Raw genomic sequence first — 25,344 nt, 5'->3', positions numbered from 1 at the left:
TCACAAACCAAGATTTTACGCAAAATCCCCATAAATTACTCCAGTAGGTTATGCCCACATTGCTTTGAATTTGTCATTAAACTCAGCCTGGAGCATTCTGAAGGCTTCTAGGACTAGAGAGACGCCCTGTCCGTCTAGGACTATACTCCCAAAAGAGTCGTGGTCAATCACATTCGTGCTTTGTGCGTGAATGCTAGTATTTTTCTTCCTTGTCTTTCTCTTCAGATTACCGGGAGTCTCTTGGGCAAGGTCTGTGGTGGTTTCTTCCTTCTCCTCTGGGTTCGGCTCATCGTCACTCACTTCGTCTTCCCAGCTCTCGGCCACTTTAGGCTTTTTGACTTTGACCGGCATGGACGGAGAAGGTTGTTTTGGAAGTCCTTTTGTCTTATTTTTGCTTGACTTGAGAGGTTTATTTTCGGGCTCGGAGACTTTTTCTTTTGCGAAGCTTATATCTAGTTCTTCTTCATGGGCGTCGCCGCTACCCATTATATCTAATAGATCCGGGTCAGTGTTAGGGGATAGTTTGAGGAAGTTCTCAAGACTAGTAACGATGGTAGCCAAAACGAGAGAAAAGTCGTTTAGAACAAACCAAATGTCACCCTTGCGGACCCTGTTGTCCTTCTCGAGGGCATGCACGTTGCCATGCTTGAAGAAGTCGAGTAAGTACGCGTTCAAGGGGAGTTTTCCTTCCTTAGGGTATAGTCCAACGTAAGGAACAACGGCTTGCTCGAGCCATACGCCACTTCGGACATTTTTGCAAAGCTCGGGGATACTGTTCCATCTATCGCGGTGACCGGATAGGGCGACGAAGGCGGAAGTAACTTGTGTGGGAGGGAGGAATGGCATTGATGGGTTGATATCCTTGGCGGACGTATCGCCTCCGCATTTGCAGTTGGTTAAAGGTAGAAAGCAGTCTGCGTCTTTGATGTGCTGGTTGATATATGTTGTGACGTAGGCTGAGTAAATATTTAATGTCTTCTCGTTGTGAGAATGCAGGATTTGCGCTGCCTTCTTGGGCATCGGCGGGAGGACTACCACTGATGTTGAGCTTTTGGTTGCTTTTTGTTGTGATTCTAAGATAGCCGGTCTAAGGTTTTGGCGACCGAACAGGTGTGACATGACCAGCATTAATGCCAGAAGCACTTGCTTAGGTTTATGGCGGATGTCTCTGCAAAGGTCATGGAAGTACCCTCCGCTGAGCAGTGCGTGGAAGGCGAAGCTGGAATTTCCAGTATAATAGAGGTGGGCTATTGTGTTGGAGAAATTCAGTGGTGCTCCGCCTTGGTCCAAAAGGTAGTTTCGCCGAAGGTATTCAATTGAGAAACGGAGATGGTGAAGAACTGTATGTTTCGACTCTGGCCCGCCAAGGTAGATACGTGGGCATGAAAGGATTGAGTTGATCGCTTTCACAGCGTATGGGCTTTGCTTAGATTCATGAAGTAGGATGAACAAGCGTAGGACCAAGCTGGTCGTGATTGGAAAATGTCCGTTGAGATTTGGAAGCTTCGAACTGAGCAAACGACAGACCTTTGCATAGGTGACTCCTTGGAAGACGACGTTTCCCAGGAAGTCGAACCCACGACGACCAGCTCGACCAGCTGCTTGACGATAGCCAAGAGCTGTCAGGAAAACCGAATCACCCGAAAAAACAACTGTCTTACAAGGCATATTGATACCGAGGGCCAACGTTCCTGTTGCAATAACCACGCGTAGATAGCCCCTTCGGAAGAGGATCTCACACACATGGCGGTACTTGCGGTTCAAACCCGCGTGGTGAACGCCAATACCTCGTCTTAAAGCTTCGATAAGCCATTCTGGTATGAGCCGCTGCCTCAGTTCTGTTGCATACTCTTCAAATTCCGACGGCAAAAGTTTTTTCATATCCGCCAGGTGAAACCCGGAAATTGGGGCTTCAGGGTCAAAGGAGCTATATTTGCTTGGCTCTACAGAAGCCGTTTCACGCATTTGCTCGTCCTTCGATACCTTAGAATTCCTCCCAGTTTCTTTTCTTTTCTGCGTTCTAGAACGTGTCTCTTCTGTTTTCCATTCCTCCCAGCCAAGGATATCGTTTGCCCAGGCTGAACTGGAAGCTTTCCACCGGCTCTCCTCTTCTTTTAATTGGCTGAGAAGATGATGGCAGATTCGCTCGCAATGACTTCGATCATAGTTAAAGAAAAGGGCAGGAAGTGCACCTTGGTCATGGAGCGAACAAATTAGTGGCAGAGTGGTATCGAGAATGCTGTTTCTCTTGAGTTCGCGTTTATTGTCCGATTGGCTAATTATACCTGACGACACCTGAAATGATTCTTGGCCTTTGATCTGAAGCTCGTATGACAGCTCATTCAAGACTGCGTCAAATGGTGACTTATCATCATTCATCCAACACTTGAGGAGAGCTTTCAGCTTAGCCTCCCACTGGATGATATTTGCTTTGCAAATAAAGGCTGGAAGAGCAAGCGAAGGGTTCAACGATTCGTCAACTGGAAATTGTGCTGTCTTATACTTCTCCATTGCATTCCAAAGCGTCCAACAGTCACGTGGTTCCAGGGTCAAATCATTAGGGATGCCTCTAGATCGGTCAATCAAGCTCGCGACAGGGTGCATAAAAGACATGTTCGGACTATTATCAAGCCCAAGTGGAGCTAGTAGGCTTGAGGTTGAGAACCCATTAAACACAAAGCTAGCTGGGGGATGATATGTGTACTTCCTCAAGTCTGAGTAGCGAGTGCTGTGTTCGATCATCTTCAGATCGTTACCATTTGCCCTCTGAGTTAACTCCAACCATTTGTTAAACTCCTGTGGGTTGCCGACAGTCGCGGAGAGCGCGATGATTGGGCATGGGGCAAGGAGAAGCAGTTGTTCCCAGATAACGCCATCATCTGCTTGACCAATGCAGTGAATCTCGTCGAATATTATACGCTTGACTCGAGATGACCACGGGTCTGCATTTGCCGGCGCAAGGAGCATGATCTGAAGAATATGAGGCACTGTGATCAAGACTTGGCACCCAGTCGGATTATTGATGCGGTAATCACGCGTATGAATCGCCAATACGGACTTCCCAGTCTCTTTGAAGTTTTTAGAGAACCTTGCCTGGACTTCGGCGGCAATTTGATTGACAAGAGCCTTCGTAGGGGCGACATAGACAATGACTCCTTCATTATCGTCCTCCAAGATTTGCTTGATTGCATAGAAACTGGCAATTTAGGTTAGCAATATCTCCATAAGACTCGACAATGACATAGACAAGATAGATGATAATGGGATAACTTACGAAATAAATGTTTTTCCTGCGCTTGTCGGGGCCACCACGAAGAGACTCTTTCTTGCATCGATTTGGTCCAAGATCTCCCGTTGCCATTTATCGGGCTCAAAGTCATAAACACGAGGATCTGGTGCGGAGCCCATACTCCGATCAAGGTATGGCCCAGCTTGAGTTAATTGAAATTCGAGTGTAGATAAACCGATGTTGACATCAACTTTAGTGGAGGTAATTGCTGCAAACTGAAAGGAAAGTGGTCGTTTGCTTCGAGCTGAGATCTCCACAGCCGGAAGGCCAAGTTTGCTTATAGTGCCCTGTAAGCACTTGGCTATGTCCTCAGTTACATCATGTTTTTTCCTCGCAATTTCACAGGTCGTGGCCCAAATAAGTGCTGCAACTGACATGGAGCGATCTCTTTTGTTGCTGCTGCACTTATCTATCCATAAAACAACTAATGTGCTGAGCCCATAAGTCAAAACCTCTGATTCTATGGCACTTCTTTTATCATTCGAGAGAGCTTGCAGGTACTGTTTGAGTTTCACATAACGTGCAGCGTAGTTGTGCTCCTGGTCGAGCTCCAGAATCTTGACTCGCCATGATTTCCAGTGTCTGCTAATCGCCTCATCTCGTTTTATCAACTGCTGAGCTGCTGCTTGATCCCTAACTGATGAAGGCCTAATTTTAGAACGAGAGCTTTTTTGCGTAGAACGATTCTTTGTTAACTGTAAGCCCTCAAGCCCATCATTCATGCCAGATCTCGACGTCTGTATTTGCCTGTGTTGGTTGTTGTTTTCGGATTGAACAAATACTGTCTCTGGCTTCAAGATGCCCCCTGTGGAATTCGTAAGACTGGCAGCATATTGTCTCATTTCGGCCATGAAGAACTGATTACGTCGAAGCTGCCATCCTGTTAATTTATGGATAGTCTTTGTGTCTAGCGTCTTTCTGTGATTATGCCAGTGACTAAGTTCCTCCGATATTCTTGATATCGCGACGTCAACCAAGTTGCCAGCAGAGTGGTCGATGGCAAGAGACACAGGGCTCAGATGCGGATCTAATACGGGATTGCTGAACGGTAACACCGCAATTGGAATATTACTCTGTTCATTGCTCTTGCAATCCTTCAATCTTGCTGTTTTGCCCGCAGGGCGCTCTGATCCAGTACAGCATTTACTGGCTCGGGTTGTTATGTTAAAGCCGAGACGCTGCTCAAATCCTAGATCCACTTCACAGAGGTCTTTAACGAGCGACTCGAAGACTTCAAGTTGCGATAACACCGTTGGAGAAAAGCTATGTCGGTAGCTAGGCTGCAGAAGTGCTCTCAGAGTCTGTTGGAATAGTCTTCCGTCTATCATGTCCCCTATGTCACAGTGTATATTTGCGGCGAATCCTTGCCACCAAGTTGAGGTGAGCATGCCAAGCACTACATTACTGTAACATTCCATAAAGGTTCCACCAGTTGCGATTCTCGGGGGGCTATTGGTCCTTTCATCCAGCTTGCATTCGCGTAGAATGATTGCGTGTAGCAGAAGGGAGCGTGCCGCCAGAACACTATTGCCGCTGCAGATGTATCGCAATTTGAACATGACGCTAACTGCTAAAATGGAAATAATATCACGCTGTGTCACGTATAGGTTTGACCGAGAACTGATTAGTCTGAGCAACTTTTCGGATAGCCCTTCACTCACTGCTTGATCAGTGAGCGTCGGAACCATACCGACAGTGACAATAGGTTGCATGACACTCTGAGCTCCGGCGTTCTCATGCAGCACCGCGGTTTCAGGAATCATTTCTACTTCGAGAGCTGACTTCGATGACGAAGAAGAATCTTCGGTAGTTGCTGCTTCCGGTTTATAGAGTTGTCTCGCACGGTCCGCAGAATCCTCCACTATCATCGCCATTACCTGACATTGTCAATCTTCAGTATATCTACAGATAGTTACAAAACTTACTTTCGTGTCCCGGCACTCCAAGCTGTTTATCAGTGAGATATTGTATCCCCGACAAATGAAATGGTGTATCATAGACCGAAACATAACGCCAGTTTCCCTGGTAGCTATCTCGCTCCCTGGCTCTTCAACGTCCGAGGGATTTGAATCATCATCTGATGATGACAACTCAAGATTCTCTAACGTCAACCCTGGACGTCTCCCGGCATGTGCCCCTGAGGATGCTCCATCATGGCACATTAAGAAGTACGGATCTACCGAGACAAGATATCTTTCAAACTCCTCACACTCGTAGGTCTCGAAGTACCCGATTCTCATAGATGAAAGCGTAATTGGAAGGTTTTGCAATAGATGATGGAGGATAGCTTCACGTGCAAGGCGATATTTTGGCCATAGCTTCCTAGAAACATCCGGAGGGATGCAACCATAAGCATGCTTCTTGAAGAAGGCTATATGAAAATTACACTTCCGTTGGTGGAGTTGTGCCAGAAATTTCTCCACCAGGTATGTCGCATGGAGTAGCTGGAAACCATTGGTAAAGTCTATCTGGTCATCTGAAAAGCAATGCAGGAGCAAAGAGTCTCCTTCAAGGATGAAGAGCTCATCTCCAGCATAGTCGCCAACAAGGTCCAATGTACGAGAATAGAGGCCGTTGTACCTATTCAACGTTATTCAGGATACATATAAAACAACAAGGTACCAGATCTATTCGTGCATCTTGTCGCTACACATACCATTTGTGAAGCTTTTGAGTGTCTATCATTTCGATATCTCGCGCAAGTATCGTAACAGGCAACAGCAGTGAGTCTATCCAAGAAGGTAAACGTCGATGACTATATAGCCTTGACTGCTGCAGGGCTCACAAGGCAGTGTGGAGCGGGGAGGAGGGGTTAGACAAGGCTGGACATGGAAATGAATGCAAAAAGGATCACGTGGAGTACGCTTGGTCGAATATCATTAGGTACTAGTACTACCTCGTCATTCTGTGTATTGCACGCCGTCAAAATCCACAGATAGGGCCTGAGTTGACCAGGGTGGCACTCAAGCACAAGGCTGACGGTGCGAACCCCTAGTAGAATTCCACAATGAAATTTACTGCGCCTAGCGATATGCAACTGAATTAGAAAGAGGCATTGCAATCTTCGTAGTCAGAAGCACTTAATCTATAGCCATACCCGATAATACAAGCGATTGGGCCTCTACTGGAAGATTCAACGCTCTCACATATTCCTAGCTTTTGTACGTTTGTCTTAAATCCAAGAATGCAAGTACCCCTAAGCGGTCACCTGACGCACAGCCGTATAAAGGCTTGCTTTGTCTCTTAGACAGTTGAATCAGTCATCTTCTTCCAGTCTTATCTCAGCTCTATCGTATTTTCTGGAGATCCTAACCAGATAAGTGTTCTTTTTGGTAGTGTACCGTACTACCGGTAGTTCAAACGGGCTGCAGACTTCCCCTCTTCTCCATCAATAACAACCACTGTGAACATGAATTTCTACGCCCGTGCAAGGGCCAGTCTGCTGTCCTGGACGCATGAAACACCACTCCCCACTGCGGATTCTAAATGGTATCCTAAATTCCAATCGTGGCATCATTTCCATCTATCTCTCCAACAGTGGGTTGCAATCACCGATAATGACACCCGTGACCATACGGAGCCACCGCGTGATGATGATGAACCATCGGATCTGGTATTGCTAACATGGAATATCGACGCAACATCTGCCCGCACAGAGGATCGCGTTACAGATATCATCACGTTCGTTACTCAACTAGATCCTGGGGTTCGTATTGTCTTTCTGCAGGAAGTGTCAAAGGCAGCATTGCAGCAGATTCTCAAGGACGAGCGCATCCGTAGATCCTGGATTTCAAGCGAGCAAGATGATACCGCATGGGGCAAACAATCCTTTGCGACTATTACCTTACTCTCCAAAGCACGCTTTGCATCAACTGCTTTAGGGCCGGTTTGGAGGGTAGCGTATCCCAGTCACTTTGACCGTGATGCGCTGTGCTGCGATATTTTTGTTTCATTTGGGAGAGAGCGGTCTCCCACGCGAGTACGGCTTGTTAATGTGCACCTGGACTCCCTGCCTATCAAACCTTCTCACCGCCCCCGACAGATATCCATTATCTCCTCCTTCTTGCGTAGCGCAGGCTGCGGGCTAGTTGCCGGCGACTTTAACCCAGTTCTCGAGGAAGACGCCACTCTCCTTGAAAGCAATGGCTTGACAGATGTATGGACTGTCCTTCATCCCGAAGCACCTGGATATACGTGGGGGACTGATGGGGAACAACCTTTCCCTCCAAATCGGATGGACAAGATTCTGATTGTCGGACTAAAACCTCCTGATATAAAGACGCTAGAGCCACAAAGATTAAGCATATTGGAGGGAGCGCAGAACCCCCCCATGGACCACCGCAAATCCCCGATTTCACCCATGGAAGACACTCCACCTTGGAGCGATCACGCCGCATTGTTATGCTTGTTTGGTCTCGTTGGGGAGTATATAACATTGTTATGCTGATTCGGGGGTTATTCCTAGCCTGGCTGATCCATTTTGTGAGTAATTTCGAAATCTAGTTGCCAAATGAATTCTAATTCCAGAATAAAGATTACTAAAAGGTTTCGACACATATACTTCAGCCATATCCAACTATTGTTCGTACTCAAGGCGTTCGTAGTCATTTACAAACATAACGAATACATCGACATTAGCATTTGTATGTACGTCACCTGCGCAACTTCCAGAGTATACCACTCATAGAATGGTTGGCCAGGTATTGAGGTCATCAATGAGGCCGACCGAGTAAGGACATTTGAGGTACTGCCCGCGCCCGAAAGACTTTCAACAATGGCGTGAACTGGTTTTTGCATCACGATTATCACGGTCAGCATCATTCAGCCTGATTATTGCTCTCTTGTGACAGCGTTATCTGATGCTGTACAGAGTTATTTCATTTTCCTATATACCTAATGCTCAACTCTCTAGTATATGTGCCCATAGAGTAAGGAGAACAGGGCTTCCTATCTACTTAGTCATACTTAAGCTATTTAGCATAAACTTAGTCAAAAGGTAACAAGTATTCTCTAGAGATTTTCACTTTATAGATAAGTAGAATAGACCAGTGAAGTAGAAGACGCCATGTCTTTGAAGTTTGGGGCAGTAAATCCTAGCGTGGAGATTGTCTTTTGCGGAAAGAACAGCTCTTTGCACCGTTCAAATTTGCCATATTGCCATAGATGCGTATTGAATCTCAGACTTAGGTGATTTAGAGTCTTTGGATATCTTTGAGTCCATTTGATCGTTCCACTAGGAAAACTTCTTGAACTATGGCTGGAGGATACTACATTGCACCTGTGTTCCTATAACCTCAGTCGATGTAACTAATTTACATACACTCTGTTATAGGTTACAAACCCATTTTCTTTTCTTTTATCTTTCTTCAACAGAATATAGCCTTATCTAACTCATTGCCTTACAAAACTCTCCACACTCGCGTTTGCTGGTACGACCAACTGTATGTCGTACAAGAAACCGAACGGGGCAGTGCACGGATGCCTAAGGTATGACTATCGTGCTGCGCCTTACAGGCTGTACACCGTTTCCTTTGGTCCTAGTACTATTTAGTACCCTCTTTTCCTCGGTGCAAATTAACTCTAACCCATACGGAATATATGCATTGTTATCATAGGGTGCATCCCTTGCCTCCAATGGCGGTGCTGGGTCAACGTAGGGCAAAGTATGTAATTGTGGGATCGGGGCACCACTGCCCCATAGGGATGTTCCACTGGAATTGTGCCTTATGCTTCATCGCGGTTCAAATTGTTATGGGGATTGAACTAGCTTTGACATGTGGAAACATGCATCTTGGGTTTGTATGTGTGACAAGAGGAAGCTGCCTTGTTTCCGCCTTAGGAATTCTTGGGTTTTCTTACTTATTACCGAACTGGCGGGGAAGTCGCAGTCAGCCTAGCTTGTCAAGCGATTCCATTCACTGTTCCAGAACCGCGGAAATGTCAACGATATCTTTATAGGATTGGATGGGAGACATTTCTAAGAAATTGGGTCACTCATTGGATGTAACACCTGACAGGAATCTCCCATTTCTTATTATTCAATGATTGTTTTATAAATTAATATACGTCCTTCCATCTGAGATGTGGTTCCATGAATGATCACTACAGCAACAACAACCATTACTACTACTTACCTCATCTACAAACGTCATCCTTTGCATATACACGAATCATACGAGTGTATTGACAACAACTACCATCTCCCAATCCTCAGCCGTATTTGTTAACATCTGCCCGCAGTCACTCCATACTTGATTATGGGCAACCATCATTCACGAGTCCGAAGCTATTCCGGGTCTCGCAACCGGTCTAGTACTGCATCAATGTACGATCGACATCACGATCGACGTCGACAGGTTACAACCAATATGCACGCAAAAAGTGCACCTGTTCAAGCAGGGAATCCCGATCTCTGGTCCCCTCCTCCATACACACCACAGCAACCTTCAAATGCTTCGGCACCCAGGGCTTCGTCATCTGGAGATTCGCCTTACTCCTTCCTGCGCGAATTTGATACAGTATTTCTGGTGGATGACAGCGGTAGCATGAGGGGGAGTCGCTGGAACGAGGCTGCAGATGCTATTGCCGCCATCGCGCCCGTTTGTACCGCACATGACCAGGACGGTATTGATATCTATTTCTTGAACTATCAACACGGTGGAACTGATCCCAAAACCGGCGCATATACTAACATCAAGACGGCGGATGATGTCCGCGAGATTTTTTACGGCGTCGAGCCGCAAGGAGCAACTCCGGCTGGGCGCCGTTTGCGCCAAATCCTGGACCCATACCTTCGTCGCGTGGAGGCCATAGCAGCCAAAGGAAAGGACCCTAGCGAGACTGTGAAACCGCTTAACGTCATCACCATCACAGACGGGGTGTTCACTGATGATGCGGAAAGTGTTATCATCAACGCCGCCAAAAGGTTGGATAAATGCAATGCCACACCATGGCAGGTTGGCCTCCAGTTTTTCCAAATTGGGGATGACAAACACGCACAGGAATATCTGCAGATGCTGGATGATGACCTAGGCCACAAGTCAAAAAATGAGGGCATGCGAGATATCGTGGATACAGTGCCATGGAGGGGTGACAAGGGTCAGACGTTGAGCGCGGACGGAATTTTGAAATGCGTCCTCGGCGCTGTCAATCGCAAATATGACAAGTGCAACGCATTTCGCTAATTGCCTTTTTCCTTTTCTTTTTGTCTGTTTCGCTCAAAAGTCCCCAAATTGCACAGAGCCTTTCAGATATTGACGCCTATTATATTTCGATCATGATCGGTAGCTTTCAAACTCAGCGGTCTCTTGCAAATTAAAGAAATGAGTTTCAAATATGTCGCAGCAAGCGCCGCGTAGCCGCCGACAATCCCAGGCTAGACACTCGGATATGATTCGTTCACTCGCTGGACGCTATAGCCCTTCCCCCTTCTTTTGTTCTCTTTGGCGTTCCATTCATGCTTTTCTTACTCTTCATTTCTGTCCTGTTTCAAGGCCGCTCAACGAATGATTTTTTTTTTGTGCAACTCTAGGGGTGCTATTGATTTCATCGCTGGAGAGCGAACGGCAATGGCTTATTGGTCAAAAAATAAGATTGAAGGCCCTGATACTATTAATAAAGGATGCTATTGTCCTAAAGTCTCCCGGTGTTTACTTTAGGTTGACCGTCGGTTGCCCAGCATCCAAGGGCCGGCCGAATAGTAGCGCCCGGCTTCGACGAGAGATAGTGCTGTAATGAAATCCCGACGATTTCATTGAACGAATGCCATGTCGATTGTCGATATTGCCAGTGGTCTAATGTTACTGACTCAATATCTAGACTAGTAGCAAGTTTAGCCTGTTCTATCCTTCAGCTGAGGCCTGGTCCGTGAGGATGGATCTTCGGCCATGTCCTAGTGCTATTTAAGGATTCCCATTAGCTCAGGTGAGGAGCGAATAATCTTGACAAATTGGTTAGGTAGATTTCAGCAAGCTCTAACCTTGTCTGCTGACGGTGCGTAATGTTAGCATGGGAGTTTTGTTTACATCCGGTGCTTCCCCAAACGACGAAACCTTTTTTTTCCCAATAGGAAAATGGGATCTGATCTGTCTTTCAACCATCACGTCCTACACCTGTTGGTTGCGGCAACTCCTGGTAAGGCCAATACGGTAAGGAATACCCTGCGTCGTGGCACCTGTTCCTCACGTGGTGGTGGAGCAGGGCGATCGGCGAGAAAAAAAATGTACTAATCAACCTGCTACCCTTACGTTACCTGGTTAGAGGTAGAAAAGTAACTGAATGATTAATCTTCAATTCCCTCGTAAGATTTTTGACTGGACTGGCATTGTAGGTCTGGTGCGACAATGACTCGAGAGTAGGCCAGTCTGAGAAATTTTCCAAGTATCATTTAAGGCAGCAGTAGTAGTAATTAGTAGTTCATCTTCAGCTTCCGTCTAAATTTCCTTATCATCCATGAATCACTTGCAGATATTTTCCTTCCCACGGTTGTCGAGTGGCTCAGCATCGTGTACGGTATTGTCACCAGCCACTCAGACCCCCTTTTTATTCTTCCGGATTTCCATTCAATCAGATTCGTCGGAGAGCGTCTCCATGGAAGCCAAAAGTGGTTCGCTTCTCTCCACCACCGCATGGTTAGCTGCAAAGTTGTGATCCATCTTTCCACCCGCCCCATTTGGCTTCTCTACTAGGGCAACTAAGGCCCAGTAGTCTTTGGTTCGCCAGGTACTCCGTACAGGATACCCATTCAGCCATTTTCAGCTCCGGTCTCCGCTCCGTGAGTGGTCGATTGGACCTCCCGGGAACCATGTTCAGATCTCATCGCGTCTTCGCTACCGTTTTGATTCCCCCCTAGCCTCAGGCTACCCTTTTCCCTTCGTGATTTGCAGGGGTTTGTATGCACATCGTGACGTGGTTATTGCAAAAGCCGGTGGATCTCAATGGATAAGCGCCGGTCGAGCTATGCGTTTGTTGATCGATTGATTACCTTTCTACCCCAATGCCCACAGTCTGTGACTGACTTATATTCTTGCGGTCATTGTTCACAGTGCGAGAGTCCGGACTCTCCACTCTTTTCCATGTTCTCTTTTGAATAACCAGTTCCTCTCCACCGAGCAAACCATATCCACACTCCTTTAAGTCTTAGTCAAAGCACAGTACCTCCTGTAGCAAGCACCGATATTCTTCTACTTTTCCCTTTGCGAATGTTCTCGACTCCGTCTATCCGCCTTGTCAGCGCTTAGAGCTCACGACCAACCAGTGTCATTGGCTCTGAGTACTTCCGAGCTTGCGTCAGGGGCATCGAAATTTAACTACTGTCCCGTCGCGGCTACTGAATCAACTGATTCCCAGCAGCCAGACTGTTTTGGTATCGAAGTTTCTTTGGGTTGTGATGGCACGTTGGTTAGCCTTGAGCTTATAGTCGCGGGTTTATCTATATTAATCCAACATTCGCGCGGCTGGACATACTCAAATTCATTCTACAACGAACCCCAAACAACACCCGGTTACCCTCCTTTGTCCATTTATTCTCTGTCCAGGCTGGCCTTGGAGAAATTGTCTTGTCCCCTTTTGTTTCAAAATTCCATATTATCCTACTTCATACCTATCATTTCCTGGTAACTTCTTCGTTATACCACCATGGCTTCAACAACTTTGATGACATTCCTCCTGTGAGTCGCTTTCTTCGTTCTGAGAACCATCACATACGCTAATGGTCAAATAGATATACTAATCCCCAGGTCAAGTCTGTCAAACTGATAGGCTCATGGGATAACTTCACCAAGTCATATCCTATGGAGCACGACAGGCGTGTTGGTCCGGGCCATTGGAGGGGATGCCATAGTTTTACCAGCATAATATGTGATGGAACGCCGAAGAATATGGGTTCATCTCGCTCCGGTGGGCTCAAAATGGGCGGCACATATTGGTATTATGTCAGTATCTTTATGTCTCTTCTGTTTGGCAGCTTTGTCTAACCTTAGATTAGTACTTATTGGACGATGATATGGAATATTACAATCATGCAGAGCCAGTCACATCGCATTGTCCTCTTCTTCCCGGCCAGCCTGTCAACGTTCTTCATGTACCTGTCATTTTGCCGGATACACATCCGATTCATTCCTGTGATAGAAGTCCAAGCCCGCAACAAACGGAAGAGCGGACTATGGACCCTAATGATAAATATATGAATCCGCGACAGGCCCCCAAACCAGCACTTCCACGCCTCCGCACATCTCCTCTCCTGCTACAACAACCAACTCCGGCTTGGTCTTTCAACACCTCCCCTTTAAGCTTATTAACCAACAGAGGCGCCTCCCAGCCTAATAGTGCAACGCCTAAGGCTACAATTCACAATGGCCAAAGACCGTCAGGTAGCAAAGCTGCTCGATCAGTCTCTCCTCCAAGATCAAGGGGTCTTCGGGCTGCCTTCCGACAATGGAATGCATCCTCTCCTGATCTCAACGTGGCAGATAATCAGAATAGTGATTCTACAAAACTCCGACTAGCCTTCAAGCCTGCCATGGGGCGTACTGAAAGCCTTGAAACTCCTCAGAACACGTCGAAGGATCACCATGCGGATCAGGCAGGTCATACGTCAAAGGGAAACCTACTTCCCGTGCGGCCTGCATCTTCTGTACATCCTGAAACTACGATTCTATCTATCCAGGATCGGCGTGCTCTAAATCCAAAGACCACGGAGCGTGCGACTCCCAGAACTCCTTTGACTCTTCAAACAAGCCATGAGACGATTACCACTAGAAATTATGACAATAAAAAGGCCCGTCCACATGCCCCTCAAGATTCTGTCGCTTCTGTGGACTCCGTCTCCTTGCTCGCGACTGCCTTGCCAGTGGCAGTTGAAGACGCTGTAACCCCTACACCATTCACTTTCGCAGAAAAGAGGCTCCCCACTCTACCGAATACTCCTTCTTCGGTCATGGACGAGGCGCTGCGTGATCTCGAAGCTCGAGAAAAGGAGCTCGATGCGGAAAATCTTCGCAGTCATTTCTCTGATTTCAGTACAACGGAGGAGTCCACGAGCAGCTCTCCGTGCGAGAGGAGCCACTTTTCCGAATGGAGTACAGATACAGAGGTGGTCTCTCCTGAGTCCATGACACCTTCGCTTACTTTTAACGATGGTAACCAAACTTGTTCTGCTCTCGAAGGGATGAATTTTGCAGAAGTGTGGAAGAACTCTGCTCCTGCTGAAACCAGCGATCCAAACACTCCACAGCTTACTGTTAATTCAACGTCTTCCCCCGCCACACTCGGTGGTGACTCACCCCTCCTTGATCTGCCGCCTCCTCGGCTTACGGTCTCTTTATCCCCCTCCGACATGGATTTCTCAAGTCTTTGTATCAGTGACGCCGATGAGGTCGAAAGAGATCCCAAGCGCCATGCAGCTTTCTTTGGGAGAGTAGAAGGACTCGGGCTTCTCCGGAGCCCCGGACCCTCTACCGTGCAGTTTGCGGGAAATGTCCATAGTGATGCGGAAGCGACACATAACGGGAAGAATGCTGCGCCCGGCTATGACCGCTTCAGCATCAGCTCGCTTCCAGGACAGTCTGCAGCAATGCAAGAAATGATGGATGAGTTGAGCTATCTCAAATCGATAATTCAATCTTAGATGATGCGAGTATATAATTTACAGGAAAACAATATATAGAGTGTGATTGTTAAGACAAATATACTAGGCTTTCTAGATTTTCTTTTCATGCTTCATTCTTTGCTTATCGGGTCGGTAGTAAGTAAGAATATAGGTAGTGTAGAAGATATTAAAAAAAAAAAAAAAAAAAAAAAAAAAAAAAAAAAAAAAAACTGTAGTTCCCTTGGATTGGGGTCCCAGTCATGCGTTGTGTTGGAGGATCTTCTCGCTTTGACAGGTAGTAAGATACTATACCGTGGTGAAAATATATTCAGATAGGTGTAGTAGAACTACAAGTTAGGATTGAGATATGTAATGATGACTTTACACTACTAGTACACATGAGACACAGAGTCAACTAGCTCCTTATATATATAGATTATTATACTGCTTACTTGTTGGAAGAAGTTTGCTGCCCTAATCTGAATCACCAGGTAGGGTTAAAAAGGCTTTTACTAACTTGGGGGACACGCGACAGACACCACGTGCCAAGAGGTCCGCCATTCTGTGACTCCACCGTCCACTCACCATTTGTCCATCTTGGGCAACGTCAGGCGCGGGACATACTAGAAGTAAGCGACCGCGTTAAAATCCCCCTGCAAAGAATGGTCTAAAGGGAGTAATACACAAATATGGCCGAAGACAATTCTCATCCCCCATCGTTGCGACATGAGCCGCAACTCACCCCTGTTGCAGAAAAATCACTACCGGCAAAATGCAAGACCACCACGCTGAAGTATTGTCCTACGATGGACCTTATCTCCCTTGTAACAGAGGATGACGAATTACGAGTCTTCCGACTGAATGGACAGAAGGTCTTTGGGGGATCGTTCAAGGGAGATCCCTACCTGGATGAAGACGACGGCGGGGGTGAAATTCGAAAGTTGATGTGGAAAAACAATGGTGCGTCCTTGGCTTTCAGTTTCATATACTGTTCTTTTTCTTGCAAACTTAGTTACTTGTATGGCAGATAGACTTACAAGTTGCTAGGTCACCTACTTGCTGTCGCTTGTGCGGACAATACTATCCGTATTATTAGTGCTTACAGTGGTAAAATTGTCCATCATTATCCTGTTTATGAAGAGCAAAGCGATGCCGACCGATCTGTTAAGGTTACTTGTTTGGGCTGGGGTGTGAACTTCACCGATAGCCAGGTTGCTCAACAGCAATTGAAAGAGGCTGCCGGGCAAATATCCGTCGAAGACCTGCTGTCGTCGGATGTACATCCATCAAAAGCAGCTGCCTTACTCAAAGCTGACCTACCAAGGGAGCTAGCTTTACTAGACATCGAGAGCTCACTACCTAAATTAAGCACACTGCCCGCGACCGGGAGCGAGTAGGCCCTCCGACCACCCAAAAGTGCAGCCGCCTCCTACTAACTCAGACTCCAGTGACGACGTGTTTAGTTCTCGAGCATCGATTGATGCTATCTTCCACTCTGCCGGCAGAAACACTAATGACGCAGTAGACGTCTTGCTGGTAGGCTTTGATGATGGCACCGTTCACTTGCGAATTTTTGATTGCTTTGAAATAGGCTCATTTCAAGTGGGGAGTTCCGTTGGGCCTTCCAGCTCGTGCAGGATCCTTCAGCACGCCTCTCACCCATTGAGCTCCACCCATGCATTGCTGGCATCCTCACATAACGACGATAGTCCAGACTCCTTGCACTTGCTTACTCTCGACCTTCGTTTTATCACGCGATCTGGCAGATATCTTTCACTACTTGCCCATAAGACAACCCAGCTTCAAAACCTTCTCAGATACATCAACCAGGTACAAAGACAGGTTGAACTCGAGTGGAAAAATGCACAAGAACTACCGGCAAGGTACATGCGCAGTATAAACGAAGATTTGCAAGAAAAGTGTCATTGTGATTTTGTTACGGCTGCTTATCACCTAGTGGTCACTGGAGACTGTTTTGAACCAATGAAGGAGTTTCTGGTGGATATTGTCGGGGAAAGAGTAGGGCGTCTGCTTTTGGAAGCAAAATCTATCAACCGCTGACGTGGTCTCTAGGGACACAAAAGGTGGGAGAAAGCTGTATCGAGTGGCTATGAAAATGTTCGACGTTTGACACACGAATGCCTTCTTCCGGCTCTGGAACGATGTGAAGTGTTACTTAGTCGCCTCATCGGGCTCTCCAAATTTCATAAAATATGTGGCGTCCTAGGCCTAGAGACGGCAGATCTGAATGGGATTGTCGAGACTCTAGATTGCCTCCATCTCTTATCTCATCACATTCTCATCAATGCAAATGAAGAATTAAGCCAATTCAACTCATTTTCACGATGGCTTCGCCACGAGATCGAAATGCAGAGCGCAGAACCCATGTCCCAGACGCTGGAAGAGCTACAGGAAAAAACGGACATGGTTGAATATCCACAGACTCTGAAGTATATCAGAGGCGCGTTAACCAAGAGCAAACTGCGAAACTTCATTCAGCAACTGCCCCTGATCGGGTTTGCAAGGCCGGCCCCCAGCACTTCAGACAAGTGGGCACCAACCGAACACGATGGGTCATTCTATGACACGTTTAAGAAATTGCTGGAGCAGAGCAACCAAGCCTCCGATGCTGATGCTCCAGCTGAACTACCGAAGATGAATGACCTAACAAAGCGTCTCGGGCTACAGTTCGAAAAGGTCTTTGGGCAGATCGCTTTGACACAGCGTAGAGGTATCCTTCATAGGTCTCCACTTGCCCTTCACCCAGATTGTGACAAAGATATCGTTGATCTTGTCATGCGCTACGAGGTACCACGCCCCTGATAAGCGTAGGCGAGAAATAGTGCTCACCATAACCCTAGGATGTTGGAGAACAAAGATTGTGTGTGATATATGCGGCTACTAGATCCATTCGTTCGAAACATATACGTACGTATAACTCCATTTGTCTATGCCTTTGCTTTCTAACCTCTTACCCACGACTTCCAGTGTATATATACCGCACGGTTCTGGACTGCGAGAATGGGGTCAGCTCTACCCGAACGACAGGTATAGGAGCTATCGATTTACAGGAGGGGGAAATACGCCAAATACAGTTCGTGGAGGATGATACCATTATGATACTCTGGTCTAATAATGGTATATTACGCTTGATATACACTTCGTGAAGGTTATATGTTAACGATGATTTGCAGAAGGGGCCTCTTACCTTCTTAACTTCCCCTTTCAGCCGGCACCGACTAGCGAAAGTCCTCCTTTCGTCAGCTTCGAGGACTATGATAGCTATATAACATCATCTACGCCCGCTGCACCCACTGTGACGCTTGATGTATTGGCTCAAGAATCCGAATCTACGCAGTGGATTAAACATGCCTTTACGATACCTGGGCCCAAACTCAAACCCACGAGAATATACGTCAATGGCCGACACGATCGTCGAGCGATCTGTGTCTTGTATGGCGACGGTCTGCGTTATGAGGTATTAGATTTAGACGCGGCAATGGAAGACGAAGAGGAGGAAGACGAAGAACCAGAAGAGGACAGCGAATAGAGGCCGGGGGGTAAGTACAATGCTTAGTTCATCTGGTTGTTCCTGACGGAGGGAAACTAAGGCTAGCAAGGTGAGGTTGGCTCTCACCAGCAAATTAGCGTGTTGATGAGCAACTCTAGGTTCCACCATCGGCAGGGACAAAGCCCGCTCCAGGCAGGGATGTGCCTCTGTTTTGCGTTTGTTTATTGATATGTTGGTTGTGACTGGCTGTCGGGCTTTTTGTTCAATGATTGTAATGAGCCCCTGACATCTCATGTTTGAATGAGCTCTTCACAGACCATTGTTCTTTAAACCATACTTGGGACTATCCTGGGAATATAATTTATTTATTTATTTATATTTTAGTTTCTACGGTTCCAAATATTAATAGATTTGTGCGATGGGGTTGACACCCTGACTATCATTTAAACAAGGGCGTGGTCGCCGGGGCCACACAAGTGGGTAGGGTGGAAGTGCTTCAAGAAGCAAAATCAAAACAAGCAAAAAACCAATGGAGGGGGAAAAATTTGGGGGAAGGAAAAGAAGGAACCAGAAGAAAAACAAGGGAGGGGCAATACCTCAGGCAACAATGGAACTGGTGACGAAAGTATGTGGTCGGTCTTCTAAAGTAAAAAAACGATTATGCATTACCACCACACCACTGCCTTCTCCAAACTCCCTTACAGCTGTAAGAAGAGGGGTAACCTGCAATAAAATAGACAATATAATAGATAGAATAATAAGATAGAATAGGGAAGCCAACGATTTTATCCTGATAGGGCCATTGCTCTTGGTTTTCATTCGAGGATTGACGGTGCCCTTTCAGCCTGGTGAGGGGTCACGTGCCATGACTAAACCAACGGCCGCGGTCCAATCAGCAGGCGAAGCTTGGGGGCTCCGCCGAGCGCTGACTGGTTGTTTTCTGCCCATCGTCGCTCTCATTCCTCATTGCGGATCAAAAGTTGAAGGGACACACTATTATTCTCCCTCGCTCTCGCTTTCTCTCTCCCCTTCTCTTTCTCTCTTTTGATTAAACGTTTTCTATCGGAACTTAAAAAAAGGTTTTTGGGAACCAGTTAATCACCTCTCTCTCTCCTCCTGTCTCTCTGAAACATAGACCTCGGAGTGCGGTTTTTTCCCCCATTCTCCTGGCTCTTCGGCGTGCACCACAAGCCGTCTTTTCCTCCCTCTTGTCCTACTTGCCGGAAGAACTGGTGCATGCCTCGTCATATATCCACAAAAACAACAGGATTTCTTTCAGTCTCCTCGTCCACGCTACCACTCCTTTGTCGTGGGCAATTTCATAATTAACTTGTTGCCTATCAAAATTTAATCAAGCCAGAGGAGCTTCTTTTCTTTTATTTCTTGCCTTTTCTTTTTCTTTTCTTTCCCGTGGCCAGTGTCCCACTTCCGACAACATGAATGTCACTCAGGTATTGGAGGGCACTCTGTCGCCAGGTAAGATTATTCTTCTATCCTCTGTATTGGAACTGTCTTTGGTGCGATCAAGAACGCTGCTGACGGGTGGTTTTTGCGTTGATTGATAGATGCGACAACACGTACAAATGCGGAACAGCAGCTTGTCCACGCGGCGGAAGTCGATTTCGTATGTCTCCCGGGTGCACCATTTGGCGTCGTTTCGGGCGATCGCTCGTTGACCGTCATAACTCTGCTAACCGTGATGTTTTCTCCATGTAGGCCGGTTACCTTGTTACTCTTGGCCAGGAACTGGCGAATGAAAACACACCATCCCACATCAGAACCGCTGCGGGTCTCGCACTGAAAAATGCTTTCACATTCAGAGATCATGCTAAACTACGTGAGGTGCAAGGAAAATGGCAGCAACAGATTAGCCCGGAGATTAAGACACAGGTCAAGGAGCTTGCGCTCAAGACTTTGGATTCTAAAGACTCTCGGGCCGGCCAGTCTGCAGCCCAGTTCATCGTCTCCATTGCCGCCATCGAGCTACCTCGGAATGAATGGCCCGATCTGATGAACGTCTTGGTTCAGAATGTCGCAACGGGATCCAACCAGTTGAAGCAGGCCTCGCTCATCACAATCGGTTTCATCTGTGAATCCCAGGATGCTGATCTTCGGGAGAGCTTAACTGCTCACTCTAATGCAATCTTGACCGCTGTTGTGCAGGGCGCCCGACGTGAAGAAACCAACATGGATATCCGCTACGCTGCTATCAAGGCTCTCAGTGACTCAGTAGACTTCGTCCGGTCGAACATGGATAACGAAGGTGAACGTAATTATATCATGCAAGTGGTCTGTGAGGCTACACAAGCCGATGATCTCCGTGTTCAGGCGGGCGCTTTTGGTTGCTTGAACCGTATTATGGCTGCTTATTACGAGAAAATGCGCTTCTACATGGAGAAGGCTTTGTTTGGCCTCAGCATCATGGGTATGAAGAGTGAGGAGGAAGATGTTGCTAAGCTGGCTATTGAATTTTGGTGCTCCGTCTGCGAAGAAGAAATCGCCATTGAGGATGACAACGCTGCGGTTCGTCTAGTTTTCTACACGTTTCTGAAAGGGAAGGTTGCTAACGAATTGGTATAGGCGCAAGCGGAGGGTTCTCCCGAGGTCCGTCCTTTCTTTGGCTTCGCTCGCGTGGCATGCAGAGAAGTTGTCCCTGTCTTGTTGCAAGCTATGTGCAGACAAGATGAGGATGCGACGGATGATGAGTACAATGTTTCTCGCGCGGCTTATCAGGCTTTGCAACTCTATGCTTCTTGTGTCCAGGGTGAGGTCATCCAACCTGTCCTCTCTTTTGTCGAGGAGAATATTCGTAATGAAGACTGGCGTCGCAGAGACGCTGCAGTTGCGGCATTCGGTGCCATCATGGATGGACCGGATCCTAAGGTTCTTGAACCCCTGGTCAAGCAGGCCTTAGGTGTTCTTGTTGGTATGATGGAAGATAGTTCCATTCAAGTTCGTGATTCGGCAGCCTATGCCCTTGGTCGCGTGTGCGACTTCTGCTCTGAGACCCTGGACCCTGACGTGCATCTACAACCCCTTATTTCTTGCCTGTTCAACGGGCTTGCTAGCACCCCTAAGATTGCCAGCTCCTGCTGCTGGGCTCTGATGAACGTTGCCGATCGATTTGCCGGTGACGTTGGTGCGCAGACTAACCCCCTATCAAAGCACTTTGAAGAGAGTGTTAAGTCGCTTCTTACTCTCACTGAGAGGTATGTCGGATATAATTCAAAGAGTTGTTTTCTTGGACCTGGCTTACTAAAATGCTCCTAGGCAAGATGCAGACAACCAGCTTCGGACTGCTGGATATGAAGTTCTTAATTCCTTCGTTACCAATGCGGCGAACGACAGTCTGCCTATGGTTGCTAGCCTCTCCGACGTTGTGATTCAGCGCCTGGAGCACACCATCCCCATGCAACAGCAAGTCGTTAGTGTGGAAGATCGGATCACCCTGGAAGAGGTGCAAACCAGCTTGATCAGCGTTATATTGGTGAGTTCTTTAAGCCCAGGAACGCTTTCATGTGTACCTTGACTGACAATTTAGGCCATCGTTCAACGTCTCGAGACTGAGATTAAGCCTCAAGCGGACCGTATCATGCATGCGATGATCCAGGTCCTAACAACTGTCCCTCCCAAGTCCAGTGTGCCTGATGTTGTCTTCGCCACCGTCGGCGCTATTGCAAGTGCACTGGAGGAGGACTTCGTTAAGTATATGGAATCTTTTTCGCCATTCCTCTATAACGCCCTCGGCAACCAAGAAGAACCTGCCCTCTGTGCTATGGCCATTGGATTGGTCAGCGATATCTCCCGTGCCTTGAACGAAAAGGTTCAGCCATACTGCGATTCATTCATGAACTACTTGCTCAATAACTTGAGGGTAAGTTAACTCCAATCATGATAGTAAACTGAGACCTATCCCTCGCTAAGTGCTTTTTGCAGAGCTCCACGAATCAATTGAAGCCCGCAATCCTCGAGACGTTCGGAGACATTGCTCAGGCTATCGGAACACACTTCGACACATACCTTTCTGTCGTCGCCCAGGTCCTCCAGCAGGCATCGATCGTAACCGCCAGCTCGGACGTTAATATCGAAATGCTCGACTACATTGTTTCGCTTCGCGAAGGAATTATGGATGCTTGGGGTGGTATTGTTTTGTCTTATAAGGGCAAGCCTCAAGGTAAGCAAGTGTGTAATACAGCTTTTCCGTCGTATGCTAAGATATCTGCAGTGACTTCCCTCCAGCCTTATGTTGAATCTATCTTCCAGCTCCTCCACCTGATCTCTCAGGATCTCAACCGGAGTGAGGGGCTGATGAGGGCCTCAATGGGTGTTCTTGGGTAAGTTTGTCATATTGAGCCTTCACACGCGTGTATTTGTGTCTAACCATAAAACAGCGACATCGCGGAGGCGTTCCCGAATGGAGAGTTTGCGGCCTTCTTCCGTAACACCTGGGTCACGGACTTAGTCAGAGACACCAGAAACAACAGAGACTTTGGCGCGACCACAGTTGAGACTGCTCGCTGGGCTCGTGAGCAGGTCAAGCGTCAGGTCACCCTGTCTACGGCCGCAGCTATGGCATAAGCATGGACCCTCGCACTCGCAAAGCCATCTATTGCTCTTGTCGAGACCACCCTCCTCGGAGCAAGGCGCCCTTTCAGGCGCACTCAGAGAAGTTACGCCGTGGACCACTTGCTCCCATTCCATAATGTGAATTCTGTTTCACGAGGGATGCTGAAACGTCGTGCCATTGATCGAATTTTAACTTGCCAGACGCAGTATCCCTGTATCATACGGTACGGTTGAACGGGCTGATACTGGCTATACCGCTTTGATCTAAGCACTACTACCCTGTCCGTTCGTCAAACTTCCCTATCCCATCGCCCTTCCCCATCTTCCCCATCTTCCCCCAGCCCTTCAGCTCCCTGTTGGGCACTCCCTGTTTCCCACTTTTCGGAACCATTAGCCCCCTCATGACGCCTGAATGCATCCTGTTTCGTCGTTGCCGGCATCTTATTTGTTTATCACCTTCATCCTACTATTATTATCGATTTACCCCCCTTCCTTTCTCATGCCAAGTCGTTTAATTAGACAAAGATCCCTATAGCATTATCTTCAACCTCATGTATGCCCAAGAAGTCATGTAACCCCTTAAGAGAAACACTGCAACGAATACTTCACATATCCTTCCCGTATATTCCGATTTTACCCACCAAAAGATCCTGTATAGAGCCAATGATACAACCTGAATAAGCTTGTGTGAGATGCTTAGTAGCCAAATCTGACCCGCCTGTGGACAGTGGGGTGTGGTATAGACCAAGCGGCCCCCGATGTTCAGGTAACGTATACAATGTGATCGTGGTGTAGATTTGCGTATGGATGTCATGATAGTGGGTAGAGGGGGAAGTAGAGCGTAGTCCTTAATCTACATCCCGTCAAACTATCAAGGCCACGCGGTGATCGTGCTGTGGTGGGGGATGTGTTGGGTTTGGTTACATGGCTCTTATCTTATATTTGGAGTTAATAGTGGTCGTGCAGGAAAGTAATGATAGGTGTGGTGTAGGAGCTATATAGTGACCACTCGCGTTAGCATAATACTGCAGGACGATACCTGGGTGTATCTAACGTGACTTCACCTCACATATACGGGACTGTTAACATATACAGTACAGATATTTGAATCTTTTCATCAGAGTGTACTCGATGCGTACAATGATACTCCAGGATCCTGCCTGAGGCAGTATACCGCAGCATCCACGTGACTCGATAAGGGCAAAGTTCGCATAACCCTACCCGCGCACATCCCGAAAACCTCACCGTTCAGCTCCTGATAGAACTTTTCTTAACCACATCCCCGTTCTCACCAGCCTCATCGGTACTACCCTCGAGGTATGTATTACTCGTTATTGAACCCCTTCTTGCGGCCTCTCAGCTAGTCTGGGAGAGCAATCACTATGGAACTCTGGCCTTTTCAATCCTTGTGGAGTCGCAACCGAAGGAAAATTGAAAAGTTTTACCAGAGGGTCCAGGTGATACGCTTCTCTCATTTCACGGCACGGGCTGAAGAACCCTTGATGAAAAATTCTTAAAGGGGCACTCTTTACGCTCGAAGACTACTGGTGGCTGACACGATTCTCTTTTTGAAAATTAGATACCTCTTATCCCGTCTCTCGATTTGAGAATCTCGAATATCAACCGCCAAAATGGTCAAGACTTCCGTCCTCAACGATACGCTTAACGCGATCAACAACGCCGAGAAGGCTGGCAAGCGCCAGGTCCTCGTCCGTCCTTCCTCCAAGGTCATCGTCAAGTTCCTGAGCGTCATGCAGAAGCACGGTATGCATAACTATCTTCCGTAATATTATCGCCTTCTGTTCAATTGCTATTTGTTATGCGACCATGTGTATATTGGAAAATGTATTCGTTTGTTCTTCGGGTTGATAACTAGGCGGCGATCTCGATCTTCAAACGACGTCCGCCCTTTAAGTACCCGATATATTGAGATTTGTTTTTTAAACAAGGCGGAGATCTTACAAGTTTCCGGATTTTATTTTTCTGTGTTTGGTGAACTTTTAAATCTTCGTAACATTGCTGACTCTATCTTCATTAGGCTACATTGGCGAGTTCGAGGAGGTCGATGACCACCGTTCCGGCAAGATCGTTATCCAGCTCAACGGTCGTCTCAACAAGTGCGGTGTCATCAACCCCCGCTACCCCGTCCAGCTCCGTGACCTCGAGAAGTGGACCACCCAGCTCCTTCCTTCTCGTCAGTTCGGTTTCGTCGTCCTGACCACCTCCGCTGGTATCATGGACCACGAGGAGGCTCGTCGCAAGCACGTTGCTGGCAAGCTCCTCGGTTTCTTCTACTAGACGACCAACGAAAAGTTTATGTCTTGAATAGTATCGGGATTAATGTGGCCTGGTGAGGTCCGAGCGAGGAATGTGCTCAGGAGCAACAGTGTC

The 25,344-nt window shown here is 47.3% G+C and overlaps 8 protein-coding genes across 8 annotated transcripts; 7 read left to right on the top strand and 1 right to left on the bottom strand.

The window, feature by feature from the left end:
• Positions 1–48: 48 nt before the first annotated feature.
• Positions 49–5,974, bottom strand: F9C07_2199761 (DEAD/DEAH box helicase; the record flags this gene model as incomplete). The annotated part of the gene is made up of 5 exons (XM_071509465.1): positions 49–1,031; positions 2,286–3,196; positions 3,275–5,166; positions 5,215–5,869; positions 5,946–5,974. The coding sequence occupies 5 exons, from the start codon at positions 5,972–5,974 to the stop codon at positions 49–51; spliced, it is 4,470 nt and encodes a 1,489-aa protein (XP_071365782.1).
• Positions 5,975–6,698: 724 nt separating this feature from the next.
• Positions 6,699–7,736, top strand: F9C07_1160 (Endonuclease/exonuclease/phosphatase; the record flags this gene model as incomplete). Its single annotated transcript, XM_041284098.1, has 1 exon — positions 6,699–7,736. The coding sequence occupies one exon, from the start codon at positions 6,699–6,701 to the stop codon at positions 7,734–7,736; it is 1,038 nt and encodes a 345-aa protein (XP_041140804.1).
• Positions 7,737–9,546: 1,810 nt separating this feature from the next.
• F9C07_2102030 (uncharacterized protein) lies at positions 9,547–10,473 on the top strand (the record flags this gene model as incomplete). Its single annotated transcript, XM_041284099.2, has 1 exon — positions 9,547–10,473. The coding sequence occupies one exon, from the start codon at positions 9,547–9,549 to the stop codon at positions 10,471–10,473; it is 927 nt and encodes a 308-aa protein (XP_041140805.2).
• An 888-nt stretch (positions 10,474–11,361) lies between these two features.
• F9C07_1158 (uncharacterized protein) lies at positions 11,362–11,976 on the top strand (the record flags this gene model as incomplete). The annotated part of the gene is made up of 2 exons (XM_071507646.1): positions 11,362–11,422; positions 11,756–11,976. The coding sequence occupies 2 exons, from the start codon at positions 11,362–11,364 to the stop codon at positions 11,974–11,976; spliced, it is 282 nt and encodes a 93-aa protein (XP_071365781.1).
• Positions 11,977–12,925: 949 nt separating this feature from the next.
• F9C07_2227975 (uncharacterized protein) lies at positions 12,926–14,915 on the top strand (the record flags this gene model as incomplete). The annotated part of the gene is made up of 3 exons (XM_041288368.1): positions 12,926–12,957; positions 13,011–13,221; positions 13,275–14,915. 3 exons carry the CDS (start codon positions 12,926–12,928, stop codon positions 14,913–14,915), a joined length of 1,884 nt encoding a protein of 627 aa, XP_041140806.1.
• A 457-nt stretch (positions 14,916–15,372) lies between these two features.
• Positions 15,373–18,766, top strand: F9C07_2279451 (putative anaphase-promoting complex component Cut20/Apc4). Its single transcript, XM_041288369.2, has 7 exons — positions 15,373–15,836; positions 15,924–16,269; positions 16,325–16,895; positions 16,950–17,684; positions 17,738–17,804; positions 17,865–18,014; positions 18,071–18,766. The coding sequence occupies exons 1-7, from the start codon at positions 15,566–15,568 to the stop codon at positions 18,424–18,426; spliced, it is 2,496 nt and encodes an 831-aa protein (XP_041140807.1). The 5' UTR covers positions 15,373–15,565; the 3' UTR covers positions 18,427–18,766.
• Positions 18,767–19,331: 565 nt separating this feature from the next.
• Positions 19,332–24,189, top strand: F9C07_2279450 (importin beta-1 subunit). The gene is made up of 9 exons (XM_041288370.2): positions 19,332–19,863; positions 19,953–20,011; positions 20,104–20,910; positions 20,968–21,596; positions 21,658–21,874; positions 21,929–22,261; positions 22,324–22,561; positions 22,613–22,721; positions 22,779–24,189. Exons 1-9 carry the CDS (start codon positions 19,824–19,826, stop codon positions 22,963–22,965), a joined length of 2,619 nt encoding a protein of 872 aa, XP_041140808.1. The 5' UTR covers positions 19,332–19,823; the 3' UTR covers positions 22,966–24,189.
• Positions 24,190–24,584: 395 nt separating this feature from the next.
• On the top strand, positions 24,585–25,251 carry F9C07_1154 (40S ribosomal protein uS8; the record flags this gene model as incomplete). The annotated part of the gene is made up of 2 exons (XM_041288371.1): positions 24,585–24,717; positions 24,992–25,251. The coding sequence occupies 2 exons, from the start codon at positions 24,585–24,587 to the stop codon at positions 25,249–25,251; spliced, it is 393 nt and encodes a 130-aa protein (XP_041140809.1).
• Positions 25,252–25,344: the final 93 nt, after the last annotated feature.

Source organism: Aspergillus flavus, chromosome 1 (genome assembly GCF_009017415.1).
Source record: "Aspergillus flavus chromosome 1, complete sequence".
In the NCBI taxonomy this organism is placed as follows: Eukaryota; Fungi; Ascomycota; class Eurotiomycetes; order Eurotiales; family Aspergillaceae; genus Aspergillus; species Aspergillus flavus.
This window is presented reverse-complemented; position numbering and strand designations above follow the sequence as displayed.

Bases quoted from the DNA above. Each gene is read 5' to 3' on its own strand.
- F9C07_2279451 (XM_041288369.2), top strand. From the start codon at position 15,566: ATGGCCGAAGACAATTCTCATCCCCCATCGTTGCGACATGAGCCGCAA. The intron at 15,837-15,923 runs GTGCGTCCTTGG...ACAAGTTGCTAG, and splicing joins GTTGATGTGGAAAAACAATG to GTCACCTACTTGCTGTCGCT. The intron at 18,015-18,070 runs GTATATTACGCT...GATGATTTGCAG, and splicing joins GATACTCTGGTCTAATAATG to AAGGGGCCTCTTACCTTCTT.
- F9C07_2279450 (XM_041288370.2), top strand. From the start codon at position 19,824: ATGAATGTCACTCAGGTATTGGAGGGCACTCTGTCGCCAG. The intron at 19,864-19,952 runs GTAAGATTATTC...GTTGATTGATAG, and splicing joins GGAGGGCACTCTGTCGCCAG to ATGCGACAACACGTACAAAT. The intron at 21,875-21,928 runs GTGAGTTCTTTA...CTGACAATTTAG, and splicing joins GCTTGATCAGCGTTATATTG to GCCATCGTTCAACGTCTCGA.